Source organism: Penaeus japonicus, unplaced genomic scaffold, assembly GCF_977035675.1.
Source record: "Penaeus japonicus unplaced genomic scaffold, GWHDUDI00000001_assembly GWHDUDI00000032, whole genome shotgun sequence".
Lineage (NCBI taxonomy): Eukaryota > Metazoa > Arthropoda > Malacostraca > Decapoda > Penaeidae > Penaeus > Penaeus japonicus.
The window spans coordinates 26,816,898-26,831,897 of NW_028234434.1; the positions used below are offsets into that span (position 1 = coordinate 26,816,898).

General features: G+C 45.6%; 1 protein-coding gene across 4 annotated transcripts in view; it reads right to left on the reverse strand.

The window, feature by feature from the left end:
* Window positions 1-15,000, reverse strand: part of Atf6 (bZIP_ATF6 domain-containing protein ATf6) — a 46,407-nt gene that overhangs the window by 11,617 nt on the left and 19,790 nt on the right. Inside the window, exon 1 of one of the 4 annotated variants that reach the window (XM_043035383.2) lies at window positions 1,978-3,501. The exons of 2 other annotated variants lie outside the window; for them this stretch is intronic. In XM_043035383.2, coding sequence (XP_042891317.1) covers window positions 1,978-2,119 — 142 coding nt within the window. In that variant the 5' untranslated portion in view covers window positions 2,120-3,501. Of the gene's footprint in view, window positions 1-1,977; window positions 3,502-15,000 lie in introns of those variants that run through there. One more of the 4 variants, XM_043035382.2, reaches the window with a different exon arrangement.

Here is a 15,000-nt window from a genome sequence, read left to right on the forward strand (position 1 = left end):
TTGTCAACGTCCCTGCTATCGCCCTGAATTCGAACAGGAATAACGGTAGCTAGAAAACAATAACGAGAAATAAAAACCGGAATAACGTACAAAGAGGAAAAAAAAAAAAAAAAAGACGAGCGAGGTCCGTCCGCGCGGGTAGTTCCGGTGGCCAGCCGCGGCGGGCGGTGTTTGGCCTCGTCACTATGGAGACTAACATGCACTTGGGCCAGAAGGCTGACAGACCCTTGGGTGAGGCAATAATATCGATAATCGTACGTACAAATGAGACCGAAGCCTATGCCCCGGGCATGAGTGAGGCAGTGTGGCGAGCCGATACAGAGATACTGTTGCTCTATCTCCTGTTTATTTCCCTTCCCGCTCGCTCTCGTCTTCCGTTTGGACATCTGTCTGTCTTTCTCTCTCTCTCTCTCTCTGTCTCTCTCTCTGTCTCTGTCTCTATCTGTCTGTCTCTCTCTCTCTCTCTCTCTCTCTCTCTCTCTCTCTCTCTCTCTCGCTCTCTCTCTCTCGCTCTCTCTCTGGCTCGTTTCATTTCACTTTCTATATTTTTTCTCAAAGCAATGACTGTTCAGTCACTGGGAGACGAAGTGAAATAGAAATAGAAAGAACATTAGAGGGAAAAAGAGAGATAGAAAGAGATAAAAAGCGAGAGAGGAGTGAAGAAGGAGAAATAACATTAGAGCGAAAGAGAGAAAGACAGATAGAAAGAGAGAGCGAGAGAGAGAGAAGCGAAGCAGGAGAAATAACATTAGAGCGAAAGAGAGAAAGACAGATAGAAAGAGAGAGCGAGCGAGCGAGAGAGGAGTGACGCAAGAAAGAAAACTTCCCAGAAGAAACCTGCAAACATGAATGCTGAAACTAATTTACATAATCTTGCTTGCTACATGGTCGGAGATTGGTAAGATATGCATTCCTGTACAAACGAACACACACACGGACAAGCTCGCAAGCACGAACGCTCACACTCGCAGATGTAAACACGAACACGTGTTGTATTTCAGCTTACACTGTACTTATGCAATATGTACTTGAAGAATTGCTTTCAGAAGCTCGAGCAATTGCACAGAACATTACCAAAATCTGACAGCGCAAATTTTACACTTCCACTGAATAAAACAATGAGGTAAAAAAAAAGTGAGTAACAAAAAAAATTCTGGATAATATCGCGTTGAAGACGAACATGAGGATGAAATATAAATAAAAGAAAAAAGGAGACGAGATAAACAGAAGACGGGAAATGATAAAAGAAAACGAGGTCAGGGGAAAAAGGAAAACGTGAGAAGAGAAAAAAGAATATGGTGACATGGGGGGAAAATGTGGAAAAGAAACGAAAAAACGGCAAAGGTTCCTCCGATAGTTTAGCTTCAGCAAAATCCCAATAAAAACACTTAAATTAATGAGAAAATAACGAAGTTTCACCAAAATCGAAGAGAGATCATCACAGCTACTTATAATCAGCACACAACAAATCACAACCAAACACAATGGGAGAAAAAAAGTTACAAGAATAGACCAATGGACAACCAAACCTCCCCCTCCCCCCAACCCCCCCAACAACCAAAAAATCCCATTAATAAAGACACCAAAGTTTTGAAAACAGGCAGAGGGTCATGATGCCTAACACAGTCGCGTTTCTCGTGGATAATGAGACAGTATGTGTGGGGGGGGTAAGGGTGTAGGGGGAGTGAGACGGTGAGAATAGAGTATGAATGAGGGGGAGAGGGGAGAGGGGAGAGGGGAGAGAGGAGAGGGGGAGGAAGGAGGGGAGGCGTAGAGTTGGAAGTGAGAGGGGACGAGTGGTGGCTTATGAGAAGAGGAGGAGGAGGAGGAGGAGGAGGAGGAAGAGGAGGAGGACGTAGAGGTGCGGGAGGCGGGAGTTGCAGAAAGCACGAGGGAGGAGAGAGAAGAAAAGGAGAGGCTTGCTTGCACGCGGAGAGCCGGTGGTGCGGCGAGGCATGGGAGCCGCCCTCGACTGACCTGACAGGAGGTTGGAGAAGACGGGGCGTGGCGGCGGAGGCGAGGGGGAGGCGCGGAAGGGCGAGGGCATGGAGTAGGAGTGGTCGCCTTCGTCCTCCTCCTCCTCCAGGTACATATCCAATACCACCGACGGGGAGGCCATTTCCGAGGGGGAGAGAGGCAGAGACAGAAGGAGGGGAAGGAGGAAGAGATACAGAGAGAGAATAGAAAACACGAGAGAAGAGAGAGAGAGAGAAGGAGAGTACAAACAAAGGAAGGAAAAAAGGGTCGCGTCTCTCTGCGCCTTAGACACTGGCACTGGCCTCCTTCATCGCAAGGGCACCGCGGGTATTTCACTCCCTACGATGCTCTCGCCGCTCACAGGGAACAGTCATTCATTCGCACGCACGCAAGCTCTGCATGCTCACAGACACTCGAAAGCACTTCCTTCAAACGGCACACTGGTCGAGTTATTTATGCCTCCTGCTTCAGTAATCTTTCCGAAAACTCTCCGATCTGTCAACTGATTTGAAAGCGCGACTAGTTCTGTCTCTCGGGTTGCAAGGACACGCGCCTCGTGAATTATGCAACAAGCTGGAGTTTTGCAAGCCTTAGTGTTTCATTTATTGTTGATGTTTACGTCCTCGAGAGGCACCTGTCGAGAGCAATCGATATCTGCACCGCCTCGCCTCGTGCGTTCCTTCCCGTCGCACACTCCGACCTTGCTATCGCATGCAGAGCGTCACCAGCAACGGCACGTCACGGTGACAGCGTTCAGCGTTGACAGGCGTCGTGCGTGCGGCCTTCACGCTGGCTCTCCACGCCACAGTTCCTCGAGCCAAGGTTTCTCCTCTTGACGACGACGACGACGCAGCGGCTGGTGGAGAGCGCCGCTGGAGGCATGCTTGAAGGGAGCGCTCAAGCCTCGACCGACGACGACGCCTACCTCCCGCCCGCCCGCACTCAGTCACTCACTCACTCGCGCCCCCCGAGAGCCGGCCGGCGCGAGGCTGTGCTCCAAGCACTTGGGCGATCGCCGTCAGCACTTCGCGACATGAATCGCTTTGGTGCTTGCGTCGCTTCAGAGGGAGGGAGGGAGGGAGGGAGGGGGAGAGCTCTCACCCGAGCGTAAAAGAATCTAAAGAAGCACAGATCGAATGGATTTCACGACGAGGGAGTAAGGGGCTCAATCACTTTAATTCACTTAATGCCTCGACTTCGGGGTCGACGTCCCGTAATTGAAACAATCGAAGTCGAAATCACAACGGAGCAAAAAAAAGAAAGAAAGAAAAAACGAAAAAAAACAACAACACCACTATTAGTTCTTTTCCATCCACCTCATTTCACAACCGCCTCCGGCAAAGTTCGAGAACCATATGGATTTTCAAGAATCACTCGAGTTCGCACTCCTGATCCAAACAAACCGGACGGGCAACATACTCCAATGGTTAGTTCAGATACGATCACAGGACTCGACCCTCCAACCGAAGCCCACCGAAACAACCACCTGACGAGAGGCGCCCAAGTGGCAGCGGGGCAGGGGCGTGGGGCGTGGGGCGTGTGTATGTGTGTGTGTATCAGGCAGGAGCGGGAGCGACGTGTGCGCGCTCGGCGAGACGAGGGACGGAGTAACTGCCGAGCGAGCGAGCGTAGCGCCGCTAACACAGGTGTGCCGGCAACCTGTCCCCAGCCACCATGCCGGCCGGCACCGCCACCACGTGTTGCTCTTACTCGCCCGGCCTCTTACACACACACGCACGCACGCACGAACAAGCCGCACTCATACTCATTCACGCCCACGCGTATACATAAAAATGTGCATACACATTCACTCTCTCTCTCTCTCTCTCTCTCTCTCTCTCTCTCTCTCTCTCTCTTTCACACACACACACACACAGAACCAAAAACCATCATTTTTTTTTATCCTTACACAACACAACACACACAAACTTCCTCCACACACACACAACACAACACACACACACACTGCACACACACACACACACACACACACACACACACACACACACACACACACACGCACACACTGTACACACTACGCCATCCACAAAAGGTCAAGAACCGCCTCCCCATCACCGCCAACACCGCAGACACCACCAGCCGGTCAAACTACGTAACGAAACCACACAATACTCTTGGCATCATCATCATCATTATCATCATCATCATCACCATCATCTCTGCCCCAAGCGTTACATACAGCCGCTGTGACAACCGGTAACATTCATTACCACTTCTCGCATTAATTATGCCCAAGTGACTAATTGAGAGCCGTACCTAAATGACTCATTATGAATGTATTTCTGTTTTTTTTTTCTATTCGTAAATGCCTACGCGCGTCTCGGCAAGCTATGGACCACGAATCCCATGGAAGTGTATAATAGAAATTACATTAATTAATACAACTATATTTATAAAAAAAAATTATCAATCTAAAGGCATGATAACTCACCACAGGGGCTTCATCTCGAGCCAACGGACATCCTTACACGCGACAAGTACAAACGATTACAGATATCTGCGTATATGTGTACGTAAGCGAGCGAGCGAGCGAGCCAGAGAGAGAGAGGAGAGAGACTAAAAGAACAACTAACGATATATATATATATATATATATATATATATATATTTATATATGTATGTGTGTGTGTGTGTGTGTGTGTGTGTGTGTGTGTGTGTGTGTGTGTGTGTGTGTGTGTGCGCGCGCGCGTATGTATGTATGTATATATATGTATATATGTATATATGTATATATGTATATATATATGTATGTATATATATATATATATATATATATATATATATATATATATATATATAAGAAAAAAGGCAGAGATAAAAAAAAAAAAAAAAAAAAAAAAAAAAAAAAAAAAAAAACACGAACACAGCACCCAAACACGAGACTAAAGCGGCATCCACAGACTCAACATTATCACCGCATTTCCCGCGATTGCCAAGCCACACTTCCTCTCCACGTCAACCACACTGCATCGAATCCCACTCCGCCGCTAACCGTAAGGCGCAACCACAACAACCAGAAGTTCAAGTCCACCGCAAAGATAAAGAGCTAACCACGAGGCAATCAGAATTTCAGGCAACCGCACTTTGCGATAATGAGGTTGCCACGGAACAACCAGGGGATACATGACGACCTACAATAACGAAGGACTACTATGAATAGCCGATAATAACAAAAGCAAAATCAATCCCCCCCCCCAAAAAAAAAACGAAAAAGCGAAAAAAACAGTAGTCAACCATAACAACCAAAGTCAAAATTAACAACCAAAAACGAAAGTAACATACAACCTAAAACAAGAACACCCCCCCCCGCCAAAAAAACAACAACAACAACATACAACTTCCGACAACAACAACAACACTGACAACCACAACACAAACCACGTGTCTGTCCCTACGTACAGTACACTTTCCTTGCGATACCTCATGATCAACACCTCGATCAATAACAGCTGTTAGCGTTTACACCCCCCCCTTCCCCTTCCCCTTCCCCCTAAGACACCCACCCATTCCCACCCCCCCCATTTTGCTCACCTGTGTCCCAGCTGTCCCATAAGCAGGTGAGGAAATGTCTATATGTAATTTGGAACTGGACGACCCTGTGTACTCTGAACACCTCACACACACACACACACACACACACACACACACACACACACACACACACACACACACGCACACACACACATAAAGACAGGGTCAAAAAAATTCACTGTCATTATCAACATGTTTGCTTCGGCTTCACTGAAGAAAATGGAGGTTCAATACTTTGAAACAAGATGGGTGGGAGAAAAAAAAAGTATATATGAATAGTCTTGCTCGTTTTAATCTTGATATAATAATGATATATGGAAATGAAATCAACCGGATATAGATAAGGGTCGGCTGGAACACGCGATTAAATCTGTTTTTTTGTTTTTTCTATTTTTATAAACTGTTCCCCTCCTCTAGCTTTTTGGCATCCTTATCAACTTCATTATTATCATTAGTATTATAATTATAATAATCATTATTGCCATTATCGTCATCCTACCTACGATTATGATCATCACCATCGGTATCCTATTTTTATTAAATTCCTATGACGCCTATTATTAGTATCATTATTATCCTTACAATATTCCCATGACCCCTATCAATTGCATCAGTCATAATCACCATCACCACTATCATCATCATCACCATCACTACACTACAACCACTACCCTCACCATCACCATCACTACACTACTACAACCATCATGGTGACGTCACAGGCACAGGGAGCACAATAACGAACGACCCGGTCCCAAGCCTCAAGTACGGCCTGAGAAAACGCACATCCGCCTCACAACCTCACTCACTTTTATCTCCCCAACGGCATCTTTTATCTCTGAGCAACACCTGCATCCAGTTTTTGAATCATTTTGTGTAGAACTACATCATATTAATATATTGAGACCTGCTACAGCGAAGAACTACATTTTTCTATGTATAATTTTGAAACGTGCAGAATTAAATTTTTGGGGGGATATGATTTTGAAAATTGCATCATTAGAAGAAGAAGAAGAAGAAGAAGAAGAAGAAGAAGAAGAAGAAGAAAACACCTTATATATATATATATAACATACATAATATATATATATATATATATATATATATATATATATATATATATTATATATATATATATATATTACACATATAATGTGTGTGTGTGTGTGTGTGTGTGTGTGTGTGTGTGTGTGTGTGTGTGTATGTGTGTGGTGTATGGACATAACAGATGACCATGTAGAGTGCATGGACGTAACAGATGACCATGTAGAGTGCATGGACGTAACAGATGACCATGTAGAGTGCATAGACGTAACAAATGCCCATGTAGAGTGCATGAACGTAACAAATGCCCATGTAGAGTGCATGGACATAACAGACGACCATGTAGAGTGCAAAGACGAAACAGATGACAATGTAGAGTGCATGAACGTAACAGACGACCATGTAGAGTGCATAGACGTAACAAATGCCCATGTAGAGTGCATGAACGTAACAAATGCCCATGTAGAGTGCATGGACATAACAGACGACCATGTAGAGTGCATAGACGTAACAAATGCCCATGTAGAGTGCATGAACGTAACAAATGCCCATGTATAGTGCATAGACGTAACAAATGACCATGTATAGTGCATAGACGTAACAAATGCCCATGTAGAGTGCATGAACGTAACAAATGCCCATGTAGAGTGCATGGACATAACAGATGACCATGTAGAGTGCATGGACGTAACAGATGACCATGTAGAGTGCATGGACGTAACAAATGCCCATGTAGAGTGCATGAACGTAACAAATGCCCATGTAGAGTGCATGGACATAACAGATGACCATGTAGAGTGCATGGACGTAACAGATGACCATGTAGAGTGCATGGACGTAACAAATGCCCATGTAGAGTGCATGAACGTAACAAATGCCCATGTAGAGTGCATGGACATAACAGACGACCATGTAGAGTGCATAGACGTAACAAATGCCCATGTAGAGTGCATGGACGTAACAAATGCCCATGTATAGTGCATGAACGTAACAAATGACCATGTATAGTGCATAGACGTAACAAATGCCCATGTAGAGTGCATGAACGTAACAAATGCCCATGTAGAGTGCATGGACATAACAGACGACCATGTAGAGTGCATAGACGTAACAAATGCCCATGTAGAGTGCATGAACGTAACAAATGCCCATGTATAGTGCATAGACGTAACAAATGCCCATGTAGAGTGCATGGACATAACAGATGACCATGTAGAGTGCATGGACGTAACAGATGACCATATATAGTGCATGAACGTAACAGATGACCATGTATAGTGCATAGACGTAACAAATGCCCATGTAGAGTGCATGGACGTAACAGATAACCATATATACTGCATGGACGTAACAGATGACCATGTAGAGTGCATAGACGTAACAAATGACCATGTAGAGTGCATAGACGTAACAAATGCCCATGTAGAGTGCATGAACGTAACAAATGCCCATGTAGAGTGCATGGACATAACAGACGACCATGTAGAGTGCATAGACGTAACAAATGCCCATGTAGAGTGCATGGACATAACAGATGACCATGTAGAGTGCATGGACGTAACAGATGACCATGTAGAGTGCATGGACGTAACAAATGCCCATGTAGAGTGCATAGACGTAACAAATGCCCATGTAGAGTGCATGGACATAACAGACGACCATGTAGAGTGCATAGACGTAACAAATGCCCATGTAGAGTGCATGGACGTAACAAATGCCCATATATAGTGCATGAACGTAACAGATGACCATGTATAGTGCATAGACGTAACAAATGCCCATGTAGAGTGCATGAACGTAACAAATGCCCATGTAGAGTGCATGGACATAACAGATGACCATGTAGAGTGCATGGACGTAACAGATGACCATATATAGTGCATGAACGTAACAGATGACCATGTATAGTGCATAGACGTAACAAATGCCCATGTAGAGTGCATGAACGTAACAAATGCCCATGTAGAGTGCATGGACATAACAGATGACCATGTAGAGTGCATGGACGTAACAAATGCCCATGTAGAGTGCATGGACGTAACAAATGCCCATGTAGAGTGCATGGACATAACAGACGACCATGTAGAGTGCATAGACGTAACAAATGCCCATGTAGAGTGCATGAACGTAACAAATGCCCATGTATAGTGCATAGACGTAACAAATGCCCATGTAGAGTGCATGAACGTAACAAATGCCCATGTAGAGTGCATGGACATAACAGATGACCATGTAGAGTGCATGGACGTAACAGATGACCATGTAGAGTGCATGGACGTAACAGATGACCATGTAGAGTGCATAGACGTAACAAATGCCCATGTAGAGTGCATGGACATAACAGACGACCATGTAGAGTGCATAGACGTAACAAATGCCCATGTAGAGTGCATGGACATAACAGACGACCATGTAGATTGCATAGACGTAACAAATGCCCATGTAGAGTGCATGAACGTAACAAATGCCCATGTAGAGTGCATGGACATAACAGACGACCATGTAGAGTGCATAGACGTAACAAATGCCCATGTAGAGTGCATGGACATAACAGACGACCATGTAGAGTGCATAGACGTAACAAATGCCCATGTAGAGTGCATGAACGTAACAAATGCCCATGTATAGTGCATAGACGTAACAAATGCCCATGTAGAGTGCATGAACGTAACAAATGCCCATGTAGAGTGCATGGACGTAACAAATGCCCATGTAGAGTGCATAGACGTAACAAATGCCCATGTAGAGTGCATGAACGTAACAAATGCCCATGTATAGTGCATAGACGTAACAAATGCCCATGTAGAGTGCATGAACGTAACAAATGCCCATGTAGAGTGCATGGACATAACAGACGACCATGTAGAGTGCATAGACGTAACAAATGCCCATGTAGAGTGCATGGACGTAACAAATGCCCATGTAGAGTGCATGGACATAACAGACGACCATGTAGAGTGCATAGACGTAACAAATGCCCATGTAGAGTGCATAGACGTAACAAATGCCCATGTAGAGTGCATAGACGTAACAAATGCCCATGTAGAGTGCATAGACGTAACAAATGCCCATGTAGAGTGCATAGACGTAACAAATGCCCATGTAGAGTGCATAGACGTAACAAATGCCCATGTAGAGTGCATAGACGTAACAAATGCCCATGTAGAGTGCATAGACGTAACAAATGCCCATGTAGAGTGCATAGACGTAACAAATGCCCATGTATAGTGCATAGACGTAACAAATGCCCATGTAGAGTGCATAGACGTAACAAATGCCCATGTAGAGTGCATAGACGTAACAAATGCCCATGTAGAGTGCATAGACGTAACAAATGCCCATGTAGAGTGCATAGACGTAACAAATGCCCATGTAGAGTGCATGAACGTAACAAATGCCCATGTATAGTGCATAGACGTAACAAATGCCCATGTAGAGTGCATGAACGTAACAAATGCCCATGTAGAGTGCATGGACATAACAGACGACCATGTAGAGTGCATAGACGTAACAAATGCCCATGTAGAGTGCATGGACGTAACAAATGCCCATGTATAGTGCATAGACGTAACAAAAGCCAATGTACATTGCATGGAGGTAATAAATGCCCATGTAGAGTGCATGAACGTAACAAATGCCCATGTAGAGTGCATGGACGTAACAGACGACCATGTAGAGTGCATAGACGTAACAAATGCCCATGTAGAGTGCATGGACATAAAAAACGCCCATGTAGATGCAAACTAACAAATCCCATGTAGAGGCGAACGTAACAAATCCCGATTGCTAGACGTAACAAATGCCCATGTAGATGCAGACTAACAAAGCCCATGAGATGCATGGACATAAAAACACCATGAAGTGCAAGACGTAACAAATGCCCATGTAACAGGACTAAAAAATTTTACAATGAAAGGGCCTCAGCAAAATACATGCATCCTAAACCCTTGTACCTTTATTTAAGGTCTTTATTACACAACGCTCATTGCGTAATATACATCGTAATTTCGGTTGTTTCTCGTCATGTGCGTGACTATTTGACTGGTCTTTCTCGAACAATACGGTGAAAAATGACGGTATGGTGTCCTTTATAGTAGGTGTTTTTTTCACGGCTAGGTGCTATCAATTCTGGTATTTCATTTTGCCTGGTTTTAATTCCCAATTATTTCCGTATATCAGTGGAAATGTTGATTATATCAATAACTAAATTAACAATGATAATAACAATAAAATAATAACACCAATAATTTTCAATCTGTAAAAACATCTATACTGGCTACCTACAACAAAAAAATAATCACACTCATCATACCAACAATCACACCAACAATAACGAAAATGAAGACGAAACACAAACAAAAAAATAAACACACAAATAAAAATAAACGGTTCCGCCCTATCTTATCTCCCGCTATCAGTCACAGTAACGAAAAAAAGGGACATGAAATTACGCTAATCTCAGCATCAGTCTACGATGAAAGCTGAAAGCCCGGGTGACAGCTCTCCTCCCACTATCATGCCCCTCCCTCATCATTTAAGAAAAATATATATCTATATAAATTTAAAACGACTACTCTCTTTCTCTTTCTCTTTCTCTTTCTCTCTCTCTCTCTCTCTCTCTCTCTCTCTCTCTCTCTCTCTCCCTCTCCCTCTCCCTCTCCCTCTCCCTCTCCCCTTCCCTCTCCCTCTCCTCTCTCTCTCCTCTCTCTCTCTCTCTCTCTCTCTCTCTCTCTCTCTCTCTCTCTCCCTCTCTATCTCCCTCTCACTCTCTCTCTTTCTCTCCCTCCAACCTTATACCGATACCCGGCCAGTCCTTACGAGTAGGTGTAGGCGTATAGGCGTTATTCTCATTCATAAAAAAAACACACCCGAAATACCCGAACCCAAAGACTCGCTACACCCGACGCCCGACAAACCCGACCGAACCGATCCGATCCGACATGCGGGCGTACGAACGGGCGAGGCACGGCACCCACCTGCACTCCCCGACCCCGTCCCACGTGCGCCATCCCACCTCTTAAACGGCGTGGTGGTTAATTGGCTAGTCCACCTGGCCGCCGTCTGTATCCTCCTCCACTTCCTTCTCTTCTTCCTCTTCCACATGTTCCTGTTCCTGTTCCTCTTCTTCTTCTTCTTCTTCTTCTTCTTCCACCTGTTCTTGTTCCTCTTCTTCTTCTTCTTCCTCTTCCACCTGTTCCTCTTCCTCCTCGTAGTCCTCTTTTACCACCTCCTCCTCGTCGTCCTCTTTTACCTCTTCCTCCTCTTCTTCTTCCTTCTCTTCCTTTTCAACCCTTTCTTCCTCCTCCTCGTCCTCCCTTTTCTCTTCTTCCTCTACTCCTCTCCCGATAAGATATACTTGCTATATGCATGTACCCTTGCAATGAACGAGCAACTGCGGGAGTTTAAAGAATCCAGATCGTGGAAGAATAGAAGGGGGGGGGGGCGAGGAGGAGGATGTAAGGTCGGGGAAAATGAAAGGAACATTGGAATAGGTGGGGAGAAGAAGAAGCGTGAGAAGGAGGAGGAAAGAGGAGGGAAAAGAAAGAGGAGGAAAAAATGACGAGGTGGAGAGGGAGGGAGAAGGTGGAGAGGGAGGGGGAGGGAGGGGGAAGGTGAAAGGAGGGGGAAGGGGGAAGGGGGAAGGGGGAAGGGGGAAGGGGGAAGGTGGAAAGGGGAAAGTGGAAGAGGGAAGGTAGAAGAGGGAAGGGGTGGAAGATAAGGTGGAAGCAGAAAAGGAGGAGGAAGAGTAGGAGGAGGAGGAGGAGGAGGAGAAGGAAGAGCGTCCAGCGAGGGGCCCAGGCGGCGTCATACGGAAGGCAGTACACAATTCTCCCAGAGGTTATCAACCCCCCAGCTGGGCCGCTCCCACTCCAGCGCCGCCGCTTCGCCTCGCTTCTCCTCTCCTCTCCTCTCCTCTCCTCTCCTCGCCTCACCACCTCTCCTCGTTCGGTACTAAGGTTCGTCTGATTACGCAATACTCACATAACGGAGCATCTTGAGGCTATGTTTCGAAGCTATGTTATCTTCTGCTGATTTTACCTTTCGGAAACTCGCATTACAACACGGCTTGCAGCATCCACGAACTCGCCGCGCATCCGCAAGCAACACGCCCATGCACGCACGTACACACGCATGAACGCACGCACACACTAAAGAACGAAGGTATGTGCAATGACCCCGACTCCAGCAATCTATCTATACAGGTAGAGACAGCAACCTCTCTCTCTCTCTCCCTCCCCCCCACCCTCTCTCTCTCTCTCATTTCACTTACATATCTGTCTTTGTCATTTCTGGATCTCATTCACATAGTTTTATCTGGTCAACATATCTGTAAGTTTTTTGTCATTAGTTATGTGAGCCATGCCAGGTACTTATCAACACAAGGGGGAGGGAGGATAACATATGTTACCTCATCCTTTTGAGATGTAACCGCTTGTCTCAATGAGCTTTTCTCTCTGTCTATCTATGTGTCTGTTAACATACACATGAACATACACACACATGAATACGCACACATTTACACACACACACACACACACAAACATAGAGAAGAGGCCATAGATTGATAAACGTAGTGATAACTGATAGATGAAGAGAGAGTGTGTGAGTGAGAGAGAGAGAGAGAGAGAGAGAGAGAGAGAGAGAGAGAGAGAGAGAGAGAGAGAGAGAGAGAGAGAAAGGGGGGAGGAGTGGTGATGAAAGTCAGGTTGAGGGTAAGGAAGAATAGAGCAGGTGAAATATAAGACAGGAAGAGAAGGAGACAGAGAGAGAGACAGATAGATAATTAGATCTGAAGAAAAGGCACCATACTGATGATGATGATGATAATCCATAGAGAAGAGAGGAAACCCAGAGACAGAGAGCGAGAAAGAGAGCGAAAGACAAAATCCCAGAGAATAACCAACCAAAAACAGAATAACAACAACCACAACAACAACAACAACAACAACCACAACAACGACGCCCGATTCAACCCATTAAACTCGCAACTCGCAACCCTTCCCGAACCAGGAGGAAGGAGGAAAAGACGAGACGAGTAGCCGAGACGAGTGAGAGTGCGGCACAATGGCGATGGTGATTGAGTGCCAAGGTTACCGGAACACTCTCACTCTCCTCCCCACTCGCTCGGCCCCGATAAGCCTTTCTCTCTCTCTTTCTTTCTTTTTCGTTCTCGCTCTTCTCTGTCTTTCGCTCTCTGGTTTAATCGTTTCGGCTCTTATTCTGTCTTGTGTGTCTCTTTCTTTTATCTCTTATCTTTCTTTCTCTCTCTCTCTTGTCCGTCTGTCTGTCTGTCTGTCTATCTCTCTTTACCTTTCTTTCCCCTTTTGTGTCTGTCTGTTTGTCTCTTACACCCTTCCTTTCTTTCTCCTTCTCTTTCTCTCTCTTCTCTCTATCCACATCTATCTTTCTCTTCTCTCTATCCACATCTATCTTTCTCTTCTCTCTTTCACTCCTCTCCTTCTCCCCATGGAAACAATGATAACAAATAAATACCACGCGACGCCTAACAACAAAATCAAGGACAACAACAACAAAAAAATCGATACATCACCAGAAACAACAATAAAACAGTAAATTACTGCACAACACCAACATACAAAATCCATCCCTAACAACACCTGATACGGGAAGTACATTAAGCACAGCCCTAAAAGAAGCGCAACAATTGAGAAATAAAAGGAGAGTGGGGGGTGGGGGAGGGGGCAGAAGGAAGGAAGGAGGGAAAGAGGGGGAGGGAGGGTACGGACGTTGAGAATTAAAGGAAAGGAAGCGGAAGAAGAGGGGGAAAGGGGGAGAGGAAGGGAGGGAGAGAGAGTGGGGGAAGGGGGAAAGGAGGAGAGGGGGAAGGGGGAAAGGGGGAGAGGGAGGGAGGAAGAGAGAGTGGGGGAAGGGGGAAAGGAGGAGAGGGGGAAGGGGGAAAGGAGGGGAGGGGAAGGAGGAAAGGAGAGGAGGGGGAAGAGGAGAGGAGAGAGAGGGGGAAAGGGGAAAGGAGGGGAAGGAGAGAGGAGAGAGAGAGAGCAAGGGGAGAGAGAGAGAGAGAGAAAGAAAGGAAAAGGGAGGGGAAAAGGATGAGGGGAAGGAGAAGGCAAGAGGGAGTGTTGAAAGGGACAGAAATGGGGAGAACAGAACAGGAGTGCAGGAGGGAAGGAAAATTCAATCACTGCTACGTGATACAACGATACTTGAAGGTGGGGTGGGGTGGGGGGGGAAAGGATAGGGGTAGGGGTAGGGGTAGGGACACGTGTAGAGGGACCGGTGTAGGGGTAAGAGGACAGGGATTGTTGATTGTATCGCTGATTGACATACATACATACATACATACATACATACATACATACATACATACATACATACATACATACATACATACATACATACATACATACATACATACATACATACATACATACATACATACATACATAC